The sequence below is a fragment of the Falco biarmicus genome, chromosome 3 (assembly GCF_023638135.1).
Source record: "Falco biarmicus isolate bFalBia1 chromosome 3, bFalBia1.pri, whole genome shotgun sequence".
Classification (NCBI taxonomy): domain Eukaryota; kingdom Metazoa; phylum Chordata; class Aves; order Falconiformes; family Falconidae; genus Falco; species Falco biarmicus.
In genome coordinates this window covers 47,448,060-47,473,706 of record NC_079290.1, presented here as the reverse complement: position 1 = coordinate 47,473,706, position 25,647 = coordinate 47,448,060, and the positions used below count along the sequence as shown (strand labels likewise).

Below are 25,647 nucleotides of genomic sequence, written 5' to 3'. Positions count from 1 at the left end.
CACAGTTAGCGGAAATACCTATAGACTTTTGAATGTCTTCCTGTATCTGGTGTTGAATGTGGAATTGTTTTTATTTTTCCTATACAATTATTTATTTATTTATGTATTGTTAATGGCATCTTGAAGGAAGTAAAAGCCCATTGACTTCAAAGAAATAAAATTGTACCCACACAGAATGTACATATATTTATTATAAAAAAAGAAGAGGGGGAGGGGAGGGGTAAGGGACAAGGTTTTACAAATGTTTTTGCTACAGAATTGACTTTTCATCCTGCATAACCTCCTGGTGGGTAGCTCTAAATTATGATTTTTTTAGTCTTGACATTGGGAAGACAAAGAAGAAAAATGTAGGATAGAAAATCATATAGTGACTTTTCAAAGTCACACTGAGAACTTGGCCATGAGATTACTCTGAGTTGTTAGACATATGTGGTAATTCTTTGGCACAGCTGGAAAACCTGAGAATTATTTGATATTTGTATTAAAGTTGTAGCTGGTCAGTGTCTAGAGAAAAAATAATGGTGACCTACTTATGCGTGCATGCACATGTGTCTGAAACCGTGCTGCAAGAAAATTTAATGACAAATTCAGAACACAGGTCCCAAGCCTGACTCCAGTGTGTATGTATCTTCATCAACATACTGTCAGTAATCAGATCTTGTACTGTATTTATTTGGTACAAATTGTACTAAACCCCCTTAATAATCTGATGGTAACCAGATGCATATGGCACTTCTTCATTAAATTTGCCCCTGAATACCAAATTTCAGTTCAGAGGCATTTAGTTATGTGAAAGCACCAGAAAGGTTACATTTTCATCAAAGCATCTATTTAGTCTGAACATTATTTTGAACTGGTTAGGGCACACCTGCAATGAAATAATATTTGTCTCAAGTGGAGAGGCACATAAGTGTAACAATTTTTATATTTTGTTTTTCCTTTGAAAACCAGAACAATCAGATGGCTTATGCAGAAAGTTGGAAAAAGCCTGTATTAGTCCCAAGCCTCAGAAACCATGGGATAAAGATGCATGGGAAATTCCAAGGGAATCGATTAAATTAGTGAAGAAACTTGGAGCTGGTCAGTTTGGAGAAGTCTGGATGGGTAAGTTTATTCCTTTGAAATGAGTATTTAAATCTGCTGAAAGAAGTGTCATAGCAGAGTCATTCAGAAAGAGTGGTTACGAACCTTGCTCCAAACTTGTGAAACAGCAAAACCATGGAATCACAGAATCACAGCATGGTTTGGGTTGGAAGGGACCTTAAAGATTACCCAGTTCCAACCCTGCTGCCATGGGCAGGGACACCTTCCACTAGACCAGGTTGCTCAAAGCCCCATCTAGCCTAGCCTTGAACGTTTCCAGGGATGGGGCATCCACAATATTAGGCCCAGAATATACCTTCCTGTGAGGCGAGAGGCTTTGTGAGAGGAAAGATACTCGATGGAGATGTGGAACAAATCCTTTGGTGTCTTTTAAAGGAAAAAAGTGAGTAAGCACGGTAATTTAGAAGGCCAGACAACAGGGTAGATTTTGGTTGTGCTTTGTGGGGGAGGTAGAAGGTTATAGTAAGATGTGACTCCTGATTCTCAAAATCAGTGGGCCTCTCAGAATTTTGTTTCAAATCAGAAAGTAGTAAAGAACATGAAATAAAAAGAAATTGTGCATTTTAGTGATTATGTACAGAGTTTTCATTGTCTCTTGGTAAAGAAGATGCTGCAATGTGATACATGGGACTGCTATACTGGGTGAAAAAAGGGGACACTTTATCCAAGATTGCAGTCTGCCAGCTTGCTGCTCAGAAAGTAGGTGACCTATGTAGTGAGAAGATTAGAGACTGATCACCCCCTACCTTGAATTATCATACAAGTCCCCAATAATGAAAGTATCCTAAGACTTACAAGTTGTAAATGTTAATATATACTTGGCAAAAAATGATACCGTAAATTATTATAACCATAATTAGCTTTGTTTGCTTAAAACCAATATTTTCTTAGACTCAGTGACTTCCTGTGGCAAGGGGCTATGACCAGTATCTAATCATATTCTGTAAAAATTATTTGATCTTCTTGCTTCTGAAATGCTGCCTATTCGGGCATCTGAGTATCCTTTTGGGTTCCATATTGCATGTTCTATGTACTATTCATTACTTACACACTTGTTACCTGTTATCATCTTACTTGAGATAAACTGTACCTTCCTCCCAAAGTCTTCATTAGGGTGTTTTTTCAGGCCAAATCATTCTCTTAAACCTTCCCTGAATCTCCCTTGGATGTTATATTTAAATGTTACAGTTATAATAATAATAGATCAGGTGACCATTATTATTATCATCATCATCATTATCATCATCATCATTATCAAGCAAGATTCTATAGTCAGGACATTTCTGAGCAAGTTAAAAGTGCACCTGAAAGCTTTAGAAGACACAAAGCTATGAAGGGGCTCTGATAACCCACAGGACTGTGGCAGTCTGGTGGGAATGTCATTGCTTTGAAGAGATGCTCACATTTAGAAAAGTAAATCACAGAGTGATGCTGTTTGAGTGGCAAATCCCACACACAACTACGGTGTCAATCAGAAAGCTCCAAATCAACCATACATGCAGTCTTTGGATAGAAATCACATAAATAAAGCAAGCAACACATCTTTATAACATAACATAGGCAAACTCGGTCTTTCATCTGCCTTCGTAAGAAAAAGCTTCAGAAACCCTCTAGCTATGATACATGTGAGTGACAACTTAAATACTAATTAAGGCAAGTGTCAGCCATTGTGCAATTTTCTCTATCTATATATACCAGCTCAAGAAATGTTTAACTGACACTGAAACACTGTGGAAGACTTTGTGGCAGAAGGTAATCACCTGCTTGAAAATGTAGATAGTTTTGGGAAGCAACTACTTCTGCACATACGCACACAAAGGCATAAAACTTTAAAAGGGTGTTTCTGGTTCAAGATGTTTCCCCTTTGTGTCGTTATTTTAACATCTAAATTGGGCCTAACCCCTGCATCTGAATTGCTGCACTGTGAGAAAAATTAATGTTCTGTGAAAGCAATTGCTGTGTTTCCTCTTCTCTGCTTCCTTTCTGAAGCAAGAGAAGCTGATTTGCATGGCACAGATCCTCTCGAATCAGGAGCACGGTTAATCTTAGTACCAAAGAAGTTCAAGCTGGAAAAGACACATTAGGTCAGCAGTGCAGTGCAGGGTGTCAGCAAACACTCTGTATTTTAATGGTCGAGCAGGGGCATCAGGAGTTAGGGGGAGGTACTGAGGAATAACCTAGTTGTTACTAGTTGTTACGCTATTCCTGATGAAAGAGCTAGTTGTTATGTTCTCTCCTCATATAGAACAAAATTATTTGTCAGCCATAGAGTGAATTAGAGAGAAATACTGTTCCATGATTTAATACTAAATAAATATCTTCTTGATAAAGGGTACTTAGAATTGTGGTTTCAGAGGGAAGAACATCCCAATCAGGGGAACTAGGGTGCCCAGTAAAGAGAGATGCAGAGCTACTGGAGAGAGCCCAGTGAAGAGCCACAAGGATAGTTAAGGGGCTGGAGCATCTCTCCTATGAGGAAAAGCTGAAAGAGCATGGACCATTCAGCCTGGAGAGGAGAAGGCTCATGGAGGACCTCATCAATGTATCTAAACACCTGAAGGGAGGGTGCACAGAGGACGGAGTCAGGTTCTTCTCAGTGGTGCCCAGTGACAGAACCAGAGGCAACGGGGACAAACTGAAACACAGGATGTTCCCTTTGAACATCAGGAAACACTTTTTCACTGTGTGAGTGACCAAGCACGGGCACAGGTTGCCCAGAGAAGTTGTGGAGTCTCCATCCTTGGAGGTATTAAAAAACCAACTGGACACAGTTCTGGACAACCAGCTCTAGGTGACTCTGCTTGATCAGGGAGGTTGGACCAGACAACTTTCCAAACTCAACTAGTTCTGTGATTCTGTGATATGTAGGAAGATGGAGATAATGCTGTTACTGCAATGTGAAGATATGCCACCGTATCTTTTATAGACTTTTTGTTTTAGTTTTTCCATAAGTACTCTTTGGGCTTCCAAGCTGACATCTTCCTCTTGCACATTCTGGAGGGAGTTAGCTTGGGGGGGGACTAAGAAAACCCTATGAATATACAGCAGGCCCATATATCCCAAGCACTCGGCTGTGCTCCTGTGTGACCTGTGCAGGGAATCTGTCACTTACGAAGTGGGCAGGAGAATCTACTCCAACTCTGAAGAGTTTTTTTTTTCACACAGAGAAAACTTGCTATAAAGGACCATCAATTTTCCATTTCTGTCTGTCACTGCACGTGCATTTAATTTCTTTCTTCATTACAGCTCTGTGTATCTTGATATGTTTTATAAAGACTTTCTGGTTTTAGGCTATCAAGTTAGTGTATATGTGTGTGCTGGGCATCAGCTGTGCTGACACGATAGATGAAAACAGCATGGCAGAGTTGTGTTCCCATGCGATGCCCTCCACCACTGCAGTGGTTGGAAGGCTGCAGCCTGGGCTTTCTGCTTTCACGTTTAGTGGGTGGGCTGTGTGGAGATGAGCTAGAGACAGAACTACTGTTGCATTCCTCTGTTCCTCAGCTGAGTGATGGCTGTAGTTAGTGAAGGGGGAGTGATGTGCTCACATGAAATAGGATGCAGAGAAGCTGCTGTTCCTCAGTCTCTTCCCCAGTACCTCCTGCAGTCGTAACAGCCTGACACATTGTCTGGCTTCTATAGTGCCATACCTCCGTAGCTCAAACAAGTTGTTCCCAGTACAACTTTGCAGAGAATTACTGCAAAAGCAGAGGAAGGAGAAAGCTGCATCTTGGAGGCTTGTTCACAATGTTGCTCGTCTTTAGTCCTGGAGATCTGGTCAGATACATTAGGCTCAACCTTATTACTGTCTGTTATGAATTCCTATCACAGCTTGGCCCGATTAAGCCTGGGCAAGATTCTGGGGGCAACCTGGATGTCCAAGATACCGCTCTGTCAAAATAACTGTAATCAACTCCAAAGTGAATACCTGAAACACTAACAGTTTTTGGAGGATTCTATTCTGACATGTAGAGAACAACATGGCTCTCTGCGTAAGTGATCATAGCATTTGTCAGACTTGCGTACTATTGCTTGCATCACGTATCATTTTTAACAGAAGTCTAAACTGCAGAGAGACTTGCTGCCTGCTGTGGTAGGAAAGGTTTTTGACCACAGAGTTCAGTGCATCTGGGCAGCTTCTTGAGTGATGCGATGAACCAGAATAGCACTGCAAGAGCAGGGTCTATGTTTTATGCATTTTTGTTCCTAGTGTGCACTGATATGATGTGAACCATAATGCTCTGTGGTATTAATAATCCATGAAGAGAATTCTCAAGCAGGGCTAAGAGAAAAGTTAACATGCCAAACGGAGCCATTATGGTGTATTTTATTAATGAGGCACATCTTGCTGGCATCTCAGGTGTAAAAGATTCTCTCATTCAGTAACCTCCAAATTAGAATATAAGTAATATGCATTTTGGAGGTGTATTTTCTTATGCAGCTGATGGAAAAATCAGAGTAAATCACGCCGTAGAGGTACTGTTAGTAAAATAAAAGACATCTAAAATGAATCAATAAAACTTGCCAGTATCAGAAATGGATTCTAGCTGTGAAGAATCTGAATTTTATGTTAGATGTTCTGGGTGTAAGCAAGAATTTCATTGCTTATCTATCTTTCTGAATTTGTGTTTAGGTAACAAACTGACCGTATGTTCATTCATATCATACAGCAAGGAATACAGTGACTCAGCCAATGCTGGGTTTACACCCAGAGCCGGGTTCGGTTCAGCCGTGGCAGACCTTAGCGAAGGGTTCAGAGCCCCAGGTACTGTAGGAAGTGGGAGTGATGCAGTGCTGTAGCTACCCCTTCCCACAGCTCCCCGTCTATCACTCGAATCCTTCTGTGATGTAGATTGAACCTTAAATCTGCTGTTGCTGAAACGCTTTGAGGTCACCAGTTTTCTGTCCGCCTGCACAAAGCCTGGAGTTTCTTACCTGTACAGTAAGACTGTGCTTGTAAAGCAGATGATCTTTATGGAAACTACCACAGAGGTTCTCACAGTAATGGCAAGTAACCTGGCATGAGGACTAGGACTTTGTTAAGCTTTAAAAAGATGCTGCTTGCTCCAGATTTGATGTGGTGCTCAGTCCGAATCAAGCTAATGCTGGTTTTGCTGCTAATGAGTTGGCAAAAGAGGTGACAAACAGCAGCTTTGCCAAACTGTCAAAGGTCTATTTTCTTACAGGTGCCATTGTGTGTGCTCATAGAGTTCACAACCACCTTTCCTCGGTGTGTTGGTGTCCCATCCCTCCCAATACCTGATGAAATAAGTGATCATGGGAGACATCAGTATCAGTTATCTCTAGAGCTCTCATCACCTAATTTGCTTTGTGTGTTACCACCAGAGGGTCAGAGTAGGCTTTCCTCTGGCAGAACACCTCAGTGTCACTGAAGTATTGTAGTAAACTTTCTGTAAGTAGAACCCTAGTTTGGTGGATCTCTTTAGTGAATGTGAAATACTGTTACATATTTAATGTGAAGTTTGTTGGTCGCAATTACTTCACAGAAATAATGATATTAATTGGTGTGTTCAATAGAGTATTCAACAAATTGGGAGTGGAACTCATGCTGTGCTTTAGGGTGTGGGGTGGAATAGTAGAAAAAATACAAATATGCTTTCTGCTTCATAAGCAGAAATATATTTAACATCTGGTTTTCTGGTAGATAGAAATTGTATACCTGAGCTTTAAGAGCAGATTTGACCTGTAGTTGTCATTTCTTATTACTAGGTCTTTGTTATGCTTCGACATGATCATGTTTGGAAAAATAGATTTTATAATCATGCAGGTGAATATTTTGTCATAGATGTAGTGGCCTTTCTCAGGTGATGATTCTTCTTTTAAAAAGGTGATAGAAGATGTAGTGGTTAGAGCAATCCCTTAAGATCTGGAAATTAGTTCCTTGCTTCGCCACTGTTTTCTTATGTTAGGATGATGTCATGGTTTAACCCTGGCTGGCACCCAAGCCCCACGCAGCTGCTCACTCACTCCCCTTCACCCAGTGGGACGGGGAGGAGGATCGGAAAGAAATGTAAAACTCAAGGGTTGAGATAAGAACAATTTAATAGGTAAAGCAAAAGCCGCGCACGCAAGCAAAGCAAAGGAAGGAATTAATTCACCGCTTCCCATGGGCAGGCAGGTGTTCGGCCACACCCAGGAAAGCCGGGCTCCATCACGCGTAACGGTTACTCAGGAAGACAGATGCCATAATGCCAAATGTCCCCACCTTCCTCCTTCTTCCTCCAGCTTATATATTCGGCATGACATCATATGGTATGGAATACCTCTTTGGCTAGTTCGGGTCACCTGTCCTGGCTGTGTCCCCTCCCTATCTCCCGTGCCCCTCCAGCCCTCTGGCTGGCAGGGCCCAAGGAACCGACAAGTCCTTGACTTAGTATAAACATCACCCAGCAACAACTGAAAAACACCTGTGCATTATCAACATTGTTCTCACATCAGAGCCAAAACACACCATTGTACTAGCTAAGAAGAAAATTAACCCTATCCCAGCTGAAACCAGGACAGATGATAAATAGTGTAAGGAAATTGTGGACTCCCATTTGGAAGTGTAGCCATTGTGGCAATACTGGCTGGATTGTTGCTGAATAAGGAAATGAGTCTATTTCATTGAGTCATGAAAGTTTTACCTCTTCCGAGAAATATTTTTGTGATGTTGAAATGGGTATGGTGGGGGACAAAAGGTGCATTTGTATTCCTCAATCTTACTCTCTCTCTCTTCTATTTCTTTTATTTTTCAATTTAAATGACTTCACAAGATAAACTTTAGGATCAGTGCTTGCTACTCTTTAATGATATTTCAACATTTATTTAATGTTTGGAAAACATTAAATCAGGAAATAATTCACTGCTTTTCTCTTTACTGATAGTTGCTTTTTATATAATTAGAATATTACGTTAGAAGGTTTGATAAACAGAGAAATGAAACAGCCACAGTCTCCTCCACTCTTGGCATGGGCTATGTGATAAGAAGTTAATCACGTTTTAAATCTTGTGCTGAACACTGCAGGATTGCAGTCCTGGCAGCATATCTTTGTTGGTCATGAGAACGCTTGTGTGATTGCACTTTCCCGCAATGCCCTGTTTTGAGTGCTGAGGGTTACAGAGAAGGTTATAAGCATGAGACTGGCATGCATAAAATGGCTATAATCATGGGATTTAAAGATGCTCCAGAATCTTGCAAACTATCCATGGAGCCTATTAAATTCTGGGACAATATAAGAGGACATTCATTAAAACATCTCTTGACTGAATATTTTATGGGCAACTTGTAAATGAAAGCTTAGCATGAAGTAAGACAATTTGCTTGGTTCATTTTTATTTTTTTTTCAGATACCTGATTACTGAAAAGAGGGAATGGATTATTTTTCACTGCAATGTTGTATCAGTTGCAAAATAAAAAGGAATTCTAGCATAAATATTTGTGATACATCTGGCATTTGCTCTCAGGCTCTTGGCTATTACTGGAATCTAACCTCACCTGCTTTACAAATTCTTATTAGTCGGGGTGCTGGGCAGCGCAGAGTAACTTCAAGTGCACTGATCGTATTCCCTCCTTTTAGGTTACTATCACAATAGCACAAAAGTTGCTGTGAAGACTCTGAAGCCTGGAACGATGTCTGTGCAAGCATTCCTGGAGGAAGCCAACCTCATGAAAACACTTCAGCATGACAAGCTTGTTAGGCTTTATGCTGTAGTGACCAAAGAAGAGCCTATTTATATTATAACAGAATTTATGGCAAAAGGTGAGAACAACATTGGATCTGCAAGACACGTTTTAGTAAACTCTTCTGCTTCTCCTCAATTAGTCCCTTTTCTTTAAAAAGGAAGGCATAAAAAAAATGAAAACTTGGGATTTTAGCATTATTTTTCTGAGTGCTCTGAATGCAGCTGTCCTGGAGGAGGGCTGGGGCTTTACTTCTATGGCTCATTGCTGCATTTGTGGAAGAAACTATTTTTACAGTTTTCTTAAATGTAGCATTTTTTAATTGTTTCAGATGCAAGAGCATAATGTCCAAAACAGGTCTGGTTCCTTTGGGCTACCGACATAACTTTTTTTGTCTGGTGTCATAGCAAGGCATTTAAAACAAATCTTAGAAATTGCCTTGATCTGGCCCTTGAATTGATAAAAATCTGTGTAATAAAGTGAACGATGAGTGGTCCTGCAAGGATGGCTGCAGTATTAGAAAAATATTAGAGCGTTACTACACAAAATAAGTGGTGTTTCCTTCTCAGGTTGCCTTGTGTAGTAGCTTTTCTTGTTTTGTTCTGTTTTCAAGCAATTCTGCTGGTAACTTCACAAGTGTTGAGCTACTTATTCTTTGTGACTTGGAAAGAATTGATATGTGTGATTCTTCTAGACAGCTTTCCTGATAGTCTGTAGACTAGGGTACTTATCAAACTCAGCACCGCTGAAATAAGGTATGGTCTGATGGGAGTTTCCTACGTCCAGGAAAATGGCAAAACTTGGATGCCTGACATAATGTCTTGGATGTTACTGTTGGTAAATCATGTAGATTAAAAGAGACTGCCTTACTGTAGTCAGCTTGAAAATACATCAAAACATTTCACTGTAAACTTTTGTGATCCAGAAAACTGGGAACCTGGCATGACCTTTATTTTGGTAATAAGCTCCACTGACTTAATTTTTCTCTCTTGTAACAGGAAGTTTGCTGGATTTTCTGAAGAGTGATGAAGGAACTAAATTGTTGCTTCCAAAGCTTATTGACTTCTCTGCTCAGGTACATTTTAAGAAATACATTCAAAATTAATGGCGTTTATTTCTCTCTAAGTCTGAAACTCATGCCGGGCAACTTTATCTTAATTTTTTTTGCATTATAAAAGAATCTAATTTTCAAGTAAGTTTTGTTCTGAGTAAATAAGGTTACTTAAAAGGAGGGAATAGATAAAAAAGGTTTCAAAGGGAATATATGAAGTTAGGCTTAAGTCTTAGGTACTGCTGGTGACATGCTCAGGTGGCAGTGATACCCTACTTAGATGGCAGTGGTATGCAGCTGCTTTCCTTTGGGGAAAGCATTCAATTCAAGTGGCTGTGAGTTGAAAGTGTAAGTGCAAGTTTGTGAGTTCGTGCTTATGAGATTCCTTCAGTGTTAATAAATGTCCCACTTTTACTTTTTAAGTTGGGTCAACTGGTCAAACTGCTGTTAACCTCAAGGGACTATTGTTGGTTTCAGAGTCTGTGTGTAAATTACTGTGAAACAAATGAAATCTAATTAAATGATGTTTCAGGTACTGGTACCTGATTTATGAACCAAGGTGGCTGTTTCAAAATTTGCAAGTTATCCCATGTCATAAATGAAATCTGTAGATAGAGACTCCAGAGTGATTTGTGTGTCAAAGCCAGGATCAAAGGTGCCGAGCCCAGTGTTTGGCCTCGGACAGTTGCCAGCATTAGATGTCCAGGGAGACATATAAGAAAATAGAGTAAGAATTGTGCTTAATGAAGGCATTGCTGGTAGGTTATTGTTTCACCAACCTTTTAGGGTTTTTATTATGCATTAGAGTTTACAGACTGTTATACCCTATTACAGTAACTTGTTACAATTCATGAGGAAAGATGAGAAAACTTTAAAAAGACTTAATAAAACATTAGGGATTTATACCAAAAATTCACTATAAGAATATTATATGACTGTTTTATATAATTATTGCTATATAAATAAATATAAGATTAAATACTAGGAAACATTCCTTCACTGAGAAGGTGGTCAAACACCAGAACAGGCTTCCTAGAGAGGTGGTCAATGCCCCAAACCTGTCAAGTGTTTAAAAGGCATTTGGATGATGCTTTAACTTCTGGTGAAAGTGGCCTTAGGTGGTCAAGCAGTTGGACTAGATGATTGGGAGACTCCTTTCCAACTGGAACTTTTCTATTCTATGGTATATTATATATCACATATTGTTATGTAGTTGTTCAATATATCAAATACAGATTTTTATTTAACAGGTTCAATGCAGGAGCTGGTTTTGCTATAATTGTTAGTTCAGTGTAGCTATAGGGCTTTCTAAGTTTTTTGAACTGTTTGGGTAACTTGTCCTTAAGAATTTAGTGGGGCAAAAGCACTGTAGATGTGGAAAACCTGCGGGATCCCAGGTCAGTGTCTGGAGGGTTGCATAACAGTGGACAGGAAAAAAAATGTAGCTTTGAAGTTAGTGTGTAAAATTAAAGGGAAAGAAGAACATCTGTGAGGAGTGATATGAAAGGAGACGCAGGATGTAGAGGGGAAAGCACATGAGGTTTTACAGCAGAGCTTTTTATTGGAGTTAGGGATGTTGTGTTCATTTTAAATGAATACCGTGTTTTCAGAAATTTAAGGCTTAAAAAGCTTAATGAACTAGAGGTCAACTTGGAACTGTGTACAACTTGGGTAAATCACTTCCAAGATGACAGGGGTCAGCGACTGTCATTTACAGAGCTTTGAAGGTGGGGTCACTTGAAATGGACGTCACTTTGTCACCCTGACCTGACAGCAGCCTCTCAGAGCCAGTTCCTGCACTTGACCTCAGAGACCTTGTGCAGCACAGGTGATATGAGAAGTCACTCTCTCCACCTAAGATGTAGGCTATCGACAGAAATTCCTGAGAGCGAGCCATGCACTGGGTTGCAGAGTGATCTGAAAGGGATGTTCAGAAAGGCCTCTCTGAGGATTTCTAGCTGCAGCCCAAACCAAACTTTACAACAGAGATGCTGGGATTTTTCTTACGGAAAGCATTTGTAGTTTTTTTGAGCACATTTGTAAAGAGCCCTTAATGCCACTGGGTAATAACAGGACTCTGTGGAATACACTTGCAGGCTGCCTGTGGTTCTCAGACCAGAGATTTCCCTCTGACCATCGCAGATGCTCTACTGGTCTTCTCTGATTCTTGACAGTCTGAATGTTAATTGATGGGTCTTTAGGACAAAAGACAGACAAAAATATGTACAAACTCTGTTGGTCTACCGCTAAGGTAATGGTAATTCCACCGCAGACCTGTGGGTCACACTTTTCCAGAATGTAGGCTGTATATAAAGAAGAGAACAAAATGTGTCTATTATTTTTGGTATGAATCTGGTTTGTACAAATAGAACACTAATTTATTCTTACAGTAGTGATGTTAACCTCTCTGTACAGCCTAAGGGGAAAGAAATTTGGAGAGCTATGTTTCAGAACATGTTAAAAAAAAAAACAAAACCAAAAACAAACATAGAAGGAAGCTCATGGTGAACTACTTAAATAAGATCAGACATATTTTGTTTTAAAGGAAGTTGAGTTTTGCAAACGTACCTTCAAGCACGTACTACCTGCTTCAGGCAAGAGGAGAGCTGTGGCATCTCTCATAGAAGTCAGCAGAATTGTCAGTATGTCGGACATGCCAGAAACAGCCAGGAATACAGAGAAAGCAAAACCTGAGCCTGCTTCCCTGCCTGTGTGACGGCTGCCGGTGCATAGGTCCGCAGCATGGCAACCTCGCTGGCTGGGCTTGCAGCTGCTGTGCATCCAGCAGGCATCAGCTGACACAGCTGCCCAGCAGTTCCCCTTCCTGGGGCTCTGCAGTCAGTGGGTTCAGGGAACCCGAAGGTGCTATTAATCATTGGTTCCCAGCTAAGGGAAAGCAAATTCCATTGCTTTGTCCATGAGCTATACCTCCAAGTCTTGCTGATGCAGCAGGCCAAGACAGTCGGCAGGGGCACTGCCCATATTCCCCTTGGTCATCTACAGGCAGCAGCCTGCTCCTTCAGCACTAAAGTGACTGGCAAACTCTGCATTTTGCTAGTTGGTTTTTGTCTTGCCCCGGAGGTAATTTACCCAAAAAGCTCCTGATTCTTTTTTTCAAAGTTCTTATAATCGTACTTGTTTCAGTTTGATGAGATCTGCTGAAAAAGTACGACACAAATCTAGTGAACCTTTTGCCTGTTCCTGCTTTTTATACAAATCTGTTATCTATCATGTAGCACACACATGTGTGGTGGCTGTGGTGAGGCAAATGATATCCGTTGTTACTGAACGTACTCACATCATAACTTTCAAACTGGTCAAAGCTTTGTCATAAAAAAGAGTCTGTCTTCATTCAAATGCAGTGCTGGTACTTTCATTAATTCATCTATGATCTACCACCTCACTGGCAACTCTTCTTTGTGACTTCTAAGGCTACCATTCCATTAGAATAATACTAAACTTACAATAAAATTAATAGAGATCTTTGGTGCAGTGTTTTAATCCCTCTCTCCCCTCTCTTTTAAGGGGAGAGGGAAAAGTCCTAAATTAGAATAAATTTTAACCCCTATTTGGCATTCAGAGATTACCACTGCAGTTTCACCATATTTCTTTCTAGGTTTCTTTCATTTTTAATGATACTGTCTAATGTTCCGGAGTATAATTATCTACGTTACTTTAATAATCCTTTTTTTATCCTGTGGGTCTGCTTTGACTACATAGCTGCTTGACTGGAGCAAGAGGAAAAATGTTTTTGTAACCTTTCCTGACTTCACCTTTAAGATAAGCACTGTTGCAAACTGAAAATTGGTATTACTCTGAAATATCACTTGAAGATTAAAATGTGATTATTTTGGAACAGTTTTCAGTTGCCAAATACAAAGGGCCTATACCCTCTTCATAGACAGAGAGTCAAGAAGATAAACTTTCTTTTTGAAAGTTCTGTGATCAGGAAGTGTATTTTATTTTATGATGTGTCTGGACTTTATGAAAGAAACCTGGTTTTGGTTAATGCCAGTCCAAAGACAGACCTGTCTAGATCAATAACACGTGTCTGCTTCAAACCTTTCAAAACTTCAGCCTGTTGTTAGTGAAGCTTTTCCCTAGGAACTGAGAATTATCGAATTTAAGGTAGTGTGAACCTCAGGTTATGCTCCATGATTTCCTCTGCCTAAAATTCACCAGCAGGATGCTCCCTCCCACCCTAAGTGCTTTGCACTCATTTCCAGTCTGTTTTTTCTATCGCTTTACCTGCTTTGGCAGAAGCATCCCACCGAGCGGTGGGCCTGAGCAGCCCAGGTGGGCAGCTGAGAGCAGCTCTGAGGCCAGTGTCCCACACCTGCCGAGCCAAGGACAAGGGACGTGGCTGGGATGTCCTGTTCACAGCTGGACTCTCGGAGGCACCCCAGCCCTGGCATGGCCCGCAGGCAGTGGATGCGGCGGTTCAGCCTCGCTGGTCTCGCAGGCAGCTGTGACAGAGGTGCCTGATTCAGAGGTACTCTGTGCCACTCACAGGTACCTGCCGCCACTCACAGGTACCTGCCATCACTCACAGGTCCCTGCCTTCCACTGCCTGCGGTTTCATGTGTAGTTCATAGTATGAATCCTGAAAAGAGTAAAAGCCGCATCTGACAACATAAAGGGAAATTTTTAAAAGTGTACCTGAACAATCTCTAAGTAATCATTTCTACATTACTTTGGTTTAAAATAAGGCAGGGGAGGGTTGGAGAGGTTCTTAGCCAAGTTGCTTCTTCAAATTTTGGAAATGATAGGTCATGCTCTTTTGGGTTTTTTCCCAGTTGGCTTCATTTGCAACCAGATAAAAGCTATGCTCAGTTTTAAATACTGATTCATCACTTGTATTTTTTTCCCCATTTTGCTTGCCTGCTTTGCAGGTGAGTGAGGATGTGTGAGTTTGGATTTACTGACAGTTTTCAGTAACCACTCATATCCACTTAAACTGTCCTAACCCAGTTCTTCCCTTTTCCATCCTGTGTTCTTACAGTTTTGTCATTCATGTTAACCACATGTGCATCCCTGGCCCTTTCAGTGGAAGCTGAAGCAAAGACAGGCATTTAAAAACTTCTCTGTAGCATTTGTATGTAGTCTTCTCCATCTGTTTAATGTGAATGTTCTCCTTGGTCTTGTCCTGTTACTGATGCACCCCTACTTACACTTACTATTTGTAGCACTTTTTGTGGGTGGGCTCCTCTGATTTTTTTCATATTGGGGTATTTTTTAGTATTTTGTACTTTGGCTTTATGGTGTTTCTGACCATGTACGATATAGCCAAATTTTTCTCATCAGACACTGTCTTCCTGGTAAGTGTGATTTACCCTTGTGCTTATACATTTTTTTGATGGGGTAGTTGTTCCTGAGACTTCTTTCCCATCAGGTTACACTTGTCAGCCCTCCAGGTTGTTAAAACTTGCTTTCCTGGTTTAAAAAAAAACTTCATATTTTGCCATTCTTTCATTCCCTTTTATCTTCATTCCACTCTGTTTCATGATCCCTGTCATTTATTTTTCCTTCTAATGTGGTGCAACAGGTTCTCAGCATGATGTAAAAACATCCTATCAGGTTGACCTTAAGCAAACCTATCTGGCCTCTAAAAAGCATCCCACATTTTACATACAGCTTAGAAATGCACCAGCAGAATCCATTACACCTGTTGCCATAACCCCCTTCTCTGCATGAAGAAACAGCATTGCAAATTATGTGCAAAACACGGCTGGTTTGAAATAACTTTTGCAAAAATGGGTCACTGACGTTGGAATGGAAGTGGAAAGCAAACATGTCTTTGAGTAGAAAAACAGAGCTATGAAGGAATCCAGTTGTCTGGTTTTGTAGGGAAAAAAACCCCAACACAAAAAAAACCAAACCACTAAAACAACAACCAAACACCAGAAACCCACTAAAACAAAGCTGAGTTTCACCTTCTGAAAAAAAGAACAGCACAGGACTGCTCGTTCCTCTAAGTGCTGCTTAACGTCAGCTGTGATATTTCACCAAGGAAGGCTGTGGGTTGTGACTGCTTTTGCTTTTCAGGTGTAGCTCTTCTGTGACAGTACAGTGTCCTCTTCTGAAATGCTGGTTTATTAGGTTCTCCCCTCCCTGCTTCAAAGTCCTCTGCTGCTTTTTCTGCTCTCTTCGAACACCTTCAGAAGCTACAAAAAATAGGTGAGAAAGTAGGAAACGCGTGTTTTGAAAGCAACACTCTTTGCTCCATACTTATGTTACCATTTTCTTTCAGGATTTTGAAAGAGGTTTATACCTATTTGTGAAATGACCAACAAGTGTTACGGAAAGTTAAGTAATTCCCCTGTTTCACAGGTAGAAAGAGGAGAAACATGGGTGACAGCTGCACGCAGAACTGCGGCTCCGAGTCATTCATTTATTGCGTGACTTTTAGCTGAAGCTTTACAGTATGGAGGCTGCCTTGTGGAGTAATTTATTTCTTCCAGAAGGCCTTTCTTCCATTGTTACCCTTGGTGCATAGCTCCTAGTATTTAGAGATTTGTTGGTTGCTTGTTTTTAAAAGGATTTAACTTGGGTATTTCTTTAAGTATGTCAGTAGTTCATTAAAGGCGAAGGGGAAACAGCTCCCTTCCTGGTAGTAACACTTGTGCATTGTGGGCAGAATCCTCTCTTAAAGACCACAAAATGTATTCCAGAAGCCCCAGTTAACTGTCCCATCCTGCTCCTGAGTAGCAGCTACATGCAGCAGAACAGTCTTGACAAGTACCAGTTATCATTAAAAGAGCAGGAAAAAAGCTTTAATTTTCTTTTGTTCCCATGAATTTCTCTACCATATCATTCGGCAATGAAAACCCAACAATTATCATAAAGAGTTATCACATGGGCTCTGGCATGCATTCCCTTGATCAAAAAATCCTCTTTTTATTTTATTTTTTTTTTTTAACCACAAGCAAAGGTTTGACGTGACCAGATATGTGAATTCAGTTGCCCAGCTGCTGTGTTTCCTCTCCATCTCTCATTCAAAATCCTTGCCCATTGTTCTTTTCCTACTTGGGAATTTTTTGCATGCCCAAGTGCTTGCACATATGTGGCTTCTTTGAATTTCTCTGATACAATGCAGTCAAAACCATTGTCCTGGAATTTCACTGAAATGCAGTCTGTATTTGCTGAGAACATAATGGATTATTTGATGTTACATTCTTCATTTGTGACTAATCAGCTGATGACTTCAGTGAGTCTGGCACAAATAAGAGGAAATTAAAAAGGCTTTCCAATGGCTTTGCTTGGTTGGGCTTGGACACTTAAGTATTGCTGTCACAAATGTCTCTTTTTGTGAAGTGGTTATTCATTCCCCAGCCGGCAGTTTGCCCAAACATTAAATCTGTGCACAGGGAAGTAGGAAGAGAGTTGATTCCTTTGTGATGGTTGATGTATTTTAGGTGACACTAGTGGACCTGTCTGCCTGTTGGTCATATCTGCCAAGAGGGCCGGTCCAACCTCAGCACCGATCTTACAGCAAAACCTTCTCTTTCGTCTCTCATTCCTCCCCAAACCCAAGTTGGGCATGGGGAGGAGAGAGAGGCAGAGCAGGCTCTGCATCAGATACTGCTCTTCTCTTTCATCTGTGAGTCTCTAGTAAGGCTCTCTGCGGCAAGTACTCACTATAGCTGCTTCCTTCATTATAAAACATCTTTCTTCTAGAAAATATGAAATGCAGGTGTTCTTTATTCTCTTCATCATCGGAGTTTCTTTCTGGTTTAGTGTGAGTACCCCCCTGCGTTGTACAAGGGCACCGTAATGCTCTGCTCTGAAGAAGGTATTGGTTTGTAAGAAGAGGTTTGCAGTGGGTGGGCAAGTGGCTCTATTTTTCCATTGCCTAAACCAAAAAAGAGGAACAAAGACCGTGTGGTTTTGTGTTGTAAGTGGTGACAGCGTGTGCGGGGACTTTTTAAAAATGGATAAGCAGAAGTTATGTTAATGTTTTCTTAAAACTTGGTCAGGTGCTCCTGCCTGCTTTACTTGCAGAGCTGAAAGGAGCTCCTCTGGCACTGAGAAGGGATCCGTGCACTTGCCTTCTCCGGAGGTGGGGAGGAAAGAGCCCAAGTATGAGTGTGCTGGGGACTGGCACTGGAGAAGGACCCCTAGTGCTGCTTCTTTAGCAAATCTGAGAGCTTGTGCATTCCCCAAAACCTGTGGCTGAGAGCAAGGGCTCTGCCAGCCACCCACACGTGTCCTGGAGAGGTACCTGCGGCACAGGCTGGACCGTGCGCCTTGCCTGGGAATGACCCGTCACCAGAGTGTCACAAGGAAGAGGAAAACTGACAGCTCCCAAGCACTGGGAAATTAAGTTGGGCTGCTGGAATACAAATGAAATTTACTTACGATAGTATCTGAGAGCTGGCTGTTGCCAAACACTCCTCATGTATGAGCAGGTACATGTTACTGTAGAAGAAAGTAAAGGTTTTTTTTCCCTATCTTACTAATTGTTTCCTTACTGCCCAGGCCTGTACTGGGTAAATAGAAAGCTGGGTTTTTTTAACTCTGTCTGCGCTGTTGCTTCATCAGTCTTTAAGAGAACACCTGTATCTTGTTTAACTTAATTCTTTCGATTTTCTTAGTATTTAGGAAATAAACTGATGAATAATTTGGACAAGAGATTATTTTAGTAGAAATCTTAGGAACATTCTAATTGTTTCAGGAAATGTCTCTAATACACGTCTCTAATCCTGCCAGCTGTTACTCACCCAGACAATTCTTTTGAAGTTGCTACTGTAAAGTTTTGCAGGACTGGATCTACACATAGGTTTTCCATGGCAATCACCCTTTCCTTGACTCCATCTAAAAAATGCTCCAAAGATACTGGTAATGGATAAATGAGTGCAGCTTTCCTGATGCCTTGAAAGAACAGAGGTCTGACGTGCTGATGGTGATGTGTGGTGTTGAAATATCAAAATTGTTGTTTTGGTTGCAGATTGCAGAAGGAATGGCATACATAGAAAGAAAAAATTATATCCATCGAGATTTGAGAGCAGCAAATGTTCTGGTTTCAGACTTACTGATGTGCAAAATTGCTGATTTTGGATTAGCGAGAGTCATCGAAGACAACGAATACACAGCAAGGGAAGGTACGTATTCTTATTTTGTCTTTAGAACTTCAGCCCCTGGGAGGCACTGAGGCTGTATCTAACAATAATATGGTCACCACAGACAGCAAATGCCTTAACAGCTTCCTAGAGGCAGCATTCTAATGCAAACAACTGTGAAAAAGAATAAGGAAACAAATAACCCTTTCTGTGCTCCCCAGGCTTTTGGGAAAGTTTATTTTAAATACATTTGAAGAACAAAGAAAACTGAAGCGTACTTAACTGCACACCATTTTTTCTAAATTAAACGAATTAATTGCACCGCCACAGCTTCCAACCCGCTGAATTAAATGTCAAGAAAATATGATCTTATTTTCTCTTCACATCCTTAAGTGCCATATGAACCTCCTTGCACTTAGGGAAAGGAAGACACCCTAGCAGGTGTAGTTGCTGGTAACAAGAAAACCTTTAGCAGAACAGTTTATTTTTTGAAGCTGCTTTAGGAGCTGCAGCACACTGATTTGCATGTTCAGTGGCATTGCTGCTACGGGTAGGGACACTGGGAGACTGGGTCACATCCCTGTTCAGCACACGGATGGGAGGCAACATCGCAGCAGGGCCGGGACTGTCAAGAGGGGAAATTATACTGTTAAAGATATTTGCCTGGGGTTTGCTCTGTGTGTTTTGCTAATGTTGTCAAGGATCCTTTCAAGAAGTGCGTAGTCAGTTTGTTGTAGTGAAAATTTTTTGTTTATGCTCCCATGCACAGATTGCATTAGAGTAACTTTGCAGAGCTGGTTTGCTGGCTGGCTTTCCCCCTCGTTTTAAAGACACTACCTCATATTTTCACACAGTCTGGGTGGAAACTGTGGTAATGTAGGATGAGAAGGGAAGAACTGAGGTACGAGGAAGAAAAAGAACAATGCACTACAGTTGTGATTAAAGGAAGACGAGCTATTCAGCAGCCACTAACAGTATGCAATAGATCAGAGGGAAGGGGCTGATTAAGCACTTTTCAGAGGTACAGAACCCATATCTGTGGGTTTTAGCTAGATCTAGACATTGTATATTGATTAAATGAATCTTTCAGGTTACAAATTCTTTATGCTGAGTTTTCTTGATGTGTTTTCTGCCATTCAGAAAAGTTTCATAGCTTACCTGATATTTTGTGCCAGAATGATAGAGCAGGCTAAAAAGTGCACGGAGAGAATCATTTGTATTACTCTTCGTTGTCTGAAGAGCTAATGTAATATTGCCCAACAAAGACTGTTTGAACTTTTCTTATGTAACTGGAAGGAGTTTGCTTTTATGTGCGTTTTTTTTAAAATCAGTTAATTAGACATGAAAGACAGTATTTTAAGGTATGACTTGCTACTGCTTTTGTATGTAAGGGTGAATGTGAAATGCAGAAATGCTGATAACTCTTGGACAGAAGGAGATGCTGGTAACTGCTAACGCAGGGGTGTCATAGGCAAGTCATCTAAGACCTTTCAGTGACGACGTTGAGTGCTTAAATTTGCCTTTGACTAATTGAGACTGTACTGTTTTGGGGTTTTTTTAGGCGCAAAATTCCCTATTAAATGGACAGCACCAGAGGCAATTAACTATGGATCTTTCACTATTAAATCTGACGTGTGGTCGTTTGGGATTCTTCTGTATGAAATCGTTACATATGGAAAGATTCCTTATCCAGGTATGGCGTGTGTTTATACCGTCACTCTGTATTTATACTTTGGCATTAAAACACACAGAAAATATGCAGGGAAAGAGCTGGCATCTGACAGTAGCAACAGCAGTGATTTGGAAAATGTCTTGTAGGTAATGTTACTGCTTTGAAAAGTCATAGTCACCATATGTGTAAACCACATGCCTCTCTGGGGTCAATTTTAGCAAACAGAATAATGGCACCGTGAACACAGTCATTTTTTTATATTTAAAAGGTGTTACAACTGCAGCAAATGCTGCGTTGTCACAGATCCCAGCTTTATGGTCAGAAGCACAGTCCCATAGTGAGGATGCAGTGCTTACAGGTTCTAATGGTGCTGTGTAAGCTGCTGGGGTTTTTAATATTGTAATATGTGAAAGTACTAAGAAAGCGTGTTTTCACAAGCAAATAGGCTGTAATAATTTGTCAGTGTTAGCTAATCTAAACAAATATGAAAGCAGAACCTAAAGCAGTGTCGATGTACTGCTAGGAATATTTACTCTTTTTTGTTCCATGTGGTTCAGGTGCAAGACCACAGAGGACTACATCAATTATGGTCGCATTAGGTAGCTGTGAAATGGTTATATGCTTCATGTTTCATTTTTCTTTCTGTTAAACAAAATACATATTAATGTTTCCAGCACACTGAGACAGCATGTATGAAGGGTATTTTTATGCACACAAAATCGCCACATCTCAGGTGTAGCTGATAACTCCGGGCAGCAGACTGCATTCATTTAAGCTTACTGAGGTCATAGAAAGTTGACCTAAATTGTCTTATCTTGCGGGCAAATGGGGAAAAGTACATATACTTACATCTCATAGAAGGAGTAACTTATGAGAAGAACCCTTAAGATCCTGCAGTTTATAGGCAGTAAAGGGAGAGAAGGTATTTCATCCAAGGAAAGCTTTCCCAGTACTTCCAGTGCAGCAGCTTTTGTTGTTTAAACAGTGAAAACATTTTCACCACCACTTCACAAGTAGCTGGAATTCTGCGTCCTGAACTGCCAGAGATGGCAAAGGGGCAGACCCAAGTCCCTGAAATGACAGTACAGGGCACAGGGAGACCAGAGCTCCCCTGAGGCTGGGACAGCAGGGGAGGGATGACGGCAGCCAACTTTTACACTGTGTTACAGAAGAACATACCGACTTTCCATATAAGAGGTAAAGCCAAACCAGACATTCTCATTGCTCAGTAAGGCTCCAGTCCAGAAAAGCACTTAAGCTCAAGAGTAGCCCCCTTAAACTTCAAGAGGTGATAGGGCTGTTTGCACAGCTAAGCGTTTAAACATATGCTCTGGGTTGGTTTTTAGGTAAGGGCTATAAAATATGTGACTGACTAGCAGGTCCTCCCAAAGCTATTCCTAACACTGCTGATGTCCCCAGGAAGGATCAGATGGGCATTACATGCAGCCAACTAATGCATGGTTCTTCCCACAGTTGGAGTTCTATTTTTTCCCCACTAGCACATGCCTACGTATCCAGACAGTTGCCTACGCTGAGCTGGGCTCACAAGGCTATTTCTGGATGACTTGAAAATTGTCCTTCCCTGAACGAACCTACAAGCTCACCTGGAAACCAGCACTACAGAAATACAAACCCCAATCCAATACTTAATTCTGCAGCTAAGTCTGCTTTCTCTTTACCTCCATAAAACATACCGTATTTTTATTTCAAGAACAAAATCAATCTGTACAGCAGACACAGTACTGATGTGCTACTGTGGGAAAATACCTCTTCTAGGGGAAGTCTGGGCAATATGTTTTTCTAAATATGGGAGCATTTTATGAGCACCATAAATAGGCCATGCACGTTGGATTCATTAGTCAACCAGCAATTAGAAGCAGAAGCCTCTTGACTGCATACTGAAGATTCCAATATTTTGCAGGCATTGCTTGCATTAAACTGGAAGAGGGATATATGTCTATTTTAAATAGAGGTACAAATTGAAATGGCCTGTTAGACTGAAGGTTGATACTGAAGAATCAGAAGGACAGCAAAATAAATGGGTGAGCAATTTACTTTACATATAGAGAGGTGACAGATTTGGGCAAATTACCCCGGCATGGCAAGAGTAACCTGGTGATAGGCTGTACCCAGCAGCCACTGGAGAGAAACAGTGAATTGGTTTTTCAGTTCTAATGGCAATGCTTCAAAATATTATTTTCAATTATTAACCAGCTCCAGCAATTAGAGAATATTCAGCATAAAGCTACTTATGAAACAGTTTGAGTTGAAACTGGCAAGTAGTTAATACCTATGAAGAAAATCTAGGCAGGCAACTTGGTAGGAAGCATTTCCAGCCAAGAAACTTGGAGCTTTTGTGATCTTTGTTCTTAAATTCCAACAGCTGTTTCTCTTCCTGCGAAACTCAATTAGTGGGACCATAGTTTCAGGAACTACTTCTGAAATATGAAACAAGTATCTGATTCTCTGGGAAAATAAGTTGAATTGGTTGTTAAAACTAATTTCCAGGTGATTATCTAGTATGCCAAATACTGGCAACATCTATACTTGCATTCCAGTTATGTCCACTGCTTTTCACAAGATATGCTGCTTTTTGTACAGTGGGATTCTTCCTCCACACCCCTGTGTTCACATAATTTCTCAGGCTCTAACATAAAGAAATAAGTCTTTATCTGTGAAGCTTAACAGGTACCACAGCACGAATTAACAGACACGTATCAAATCTTTAGCGCTAATGCCCTTTGCCAGAATTTAAGAGGGTGTAAGTGTGGGATATATTTATTTTACTGATTAGGATGTAGTTTTGATGAGCTAGGTAATTAGCCACAACAACAACAACAAAAAAAAAAAAAAAAAGAAAAAAAGAAAAAAAAGGGAAAGTTAAACCAGTAGCTATTTTGAGAATACTGTTTGGACTGTGGGGTAGACAGGTAAGCCTTCTTGTTTTGAGTAAAACCCCAAATGTATGCAAGTATGTTCACGATGTATTTACTATGTAATACTGATAAAAGTATTTTCGTTTTTTGTCTCGCGAACTTACTTAAATGGTTTTCCTGCAGGGTAGCTGAAGCACAGGCTTTGTCCTAGGCATTCAGAATGTAACAATCAGTCCTACAGACAGTAGATCTGACCAGAATCCTGTAAAAACATTTAAACCCACAGAATCAGCCCCATTCTTCACAAAAGCCCAGTAGCTGCAGTCCTCATGTAGCAACACACAGTTAACTAAGAGTTTGCAAAGTATAACTATTTTAGTACATACTTTACATACAATCCATTTCTTTAAGCTCAAGCAGTCAGATCACTGTTTTCTGTAAAATGCTTTATTGACTTTCTTCCTCTATTTATTTTGTCTTTATATAGCAGTAATTCCTTATTCTGTGACAGCATGCCATTCCACTTCAAATATACTTCTTTTCTACACATGTGGGCAGGATTAGCTCAGGAAAACTTCACTCCTCCTTCCAAAGAGGGACGAAAAATACAAAACACGTGCCCAAAGCAAGCACTCCGATCCAGACTCAGATTACATGGCTAACAATATTTCTAGAATAGGTTAAAGCCAAAAGGCTTGAACTGGAGTCAACTATATGAACTATAGTAATCTTGAATAATCCAAGTAGTCATACCGGATAAAGTTGTCAGTTGTAATTCAAATGTGTCCTTACCTGCCAAGGGGCTTAAATCATAGCTTTAGTAGTCAGATAACACAGAAAAAGATCCACATAGTCTGCAACAACAGAGCTACACAGTCACCAAGTACTCGGGGAAGCTCCACATCTGCATCTCCACTGCTGACCTTGCCTGGAGCAGGACGTGTCCTGCCTCCACTCAGCAGAGCGGAGCTGCTCTGGCCATGCCTCTGGGGAACTGGTGTATATGCAGGAGCAGTCAGTGTCACGCTGCTCCTGACCAGAGGCAGGGTCATCTGAGAAAACCATGAGATACTGTAGTCTTAGGCAGAACTGCACCACGTGGAGCATTTAGCCTGAGGAGCAGCCACTGGCTGTGGGGTCTGGAATAGCTTTCTCAAAAGAGAAAGTCTTCACTGGTGCTTCCTGCATGCCCAGTCATCAGAAGGAACAGTATTCACTGGAGTACAGAAAGCTTAGATTTTGTGTCCCGGAGAAGGTAAGCCTGGCACAATTACTCCACCGGGTTGCATAAGATTTGCAGAGGAAGGGACAGGCTGAAACCTACCAGGTTTCTGGGTGGGAAGCGTTGGTCCCGGCATAGCTGGCCTTCTGAGAGTAGAGGTCGAAATCGCTCTGTGAACCAACCTCTCAAGGATTTTTTTTTAAAAAAAGGGGGGGATGACACCAGAGGTGAGAAGAGAGGAGGAGGAGGATGGAGCCCAGGGCAGGCCTTTCTCACTTGACATTAGTTGGCATGTGAGGCTCAGGATGCACTTCTGGTAGTTACAGTTCTTATCCTCTGAAAGAAAAACATTAACGGAGAAACAAAGCAAAGCTCAACACAGCTGGCAAGATGGTTTCACACAATAGGAATAGGATGATGAAGGGAGAGGAAATTGCCCGTTACAAGTAATGGTATCATGAGTGATTATGTCCAGGATCTTGCAATCAGCAGCACTTTCACACAAAAGCTGATGTAGAAGACAATCTGGAAGTGCATTACTACACTGTGCAGGATGACTGGCAGTCTGGATAAGCAGGTAGGCTGCTGTCTGGCTCAGGATGGATGGGGTCTACAGCAAGCACGTTAGAATTTCCACAGCTAGAGACAAAAGCTGATGCCAGGGTGGGCTTTTGCTGTGCGTATTAGCACTGCTGGAAGCAGAACAAACGGTGGCGGGACCCCTCAGAGGAACAGAACAGAGCTGGTTCTGGAGAGAATAATTATGATCGCTCCCACAGTCATCTTAGACTTGGCACTAAAGAGATTGTGACACTCAACAGGGGAAACAAATCTTCCCCCCTGGCTTTTCAGAGCAAGTCCCTTGTTGCTAGTGCAGACCTCAGCCTTGTTTCCTTGTTTATTAAACTCATATTAGTAGCTACTTTTAATAAGCAGCAACAGTCTTGTATTATTAGGTGAAGATCTTTAGAGTGAAGTA

At 41.0% G+C, this 25,647-nt stretch overlaps 1 protein-coding gene across 4 annotated transcripts in view; it reads left to right on the top strand.

The window, feature by feature from the left end:
• LYN (LYN proto-oncogene, Src family tyrosine kinase) overlaps positions 1 to 25,647 on the top strand; it is a 53,444-nt gene that overhangs the window by 26,117 nt on the left and 1,680 nt on the right. For all 4 annotated transcript variants that reach the window (XM_056332517.1, XM_056332516.1, XM_056332519.1 and 1 more), the window contains exons 8-12: positions 952 to 1,104; positions 8,685 to 8,867; positions 9,787 to 9,863; positions 18,787 to 18,940; positions 20,460 to 20,591. In XM_056332517.1, the coding sequence (XP_056188492.1) occupies positions 952 to 1,104; positions 8,685 to 8,867; positions 9,787 to 9,863; positions 18,787 to 18,940; positions 20,460 to 20,591 (699 nt within the window). The remainder of the gene's footprint in view (positions 1 to 951; positions 1,105 to 8,684; positions 8,868 to 9,786; positions 9,864 to 18,786; positions 18,941 to 20,459; positions 20,592 to 25,647) is intronic.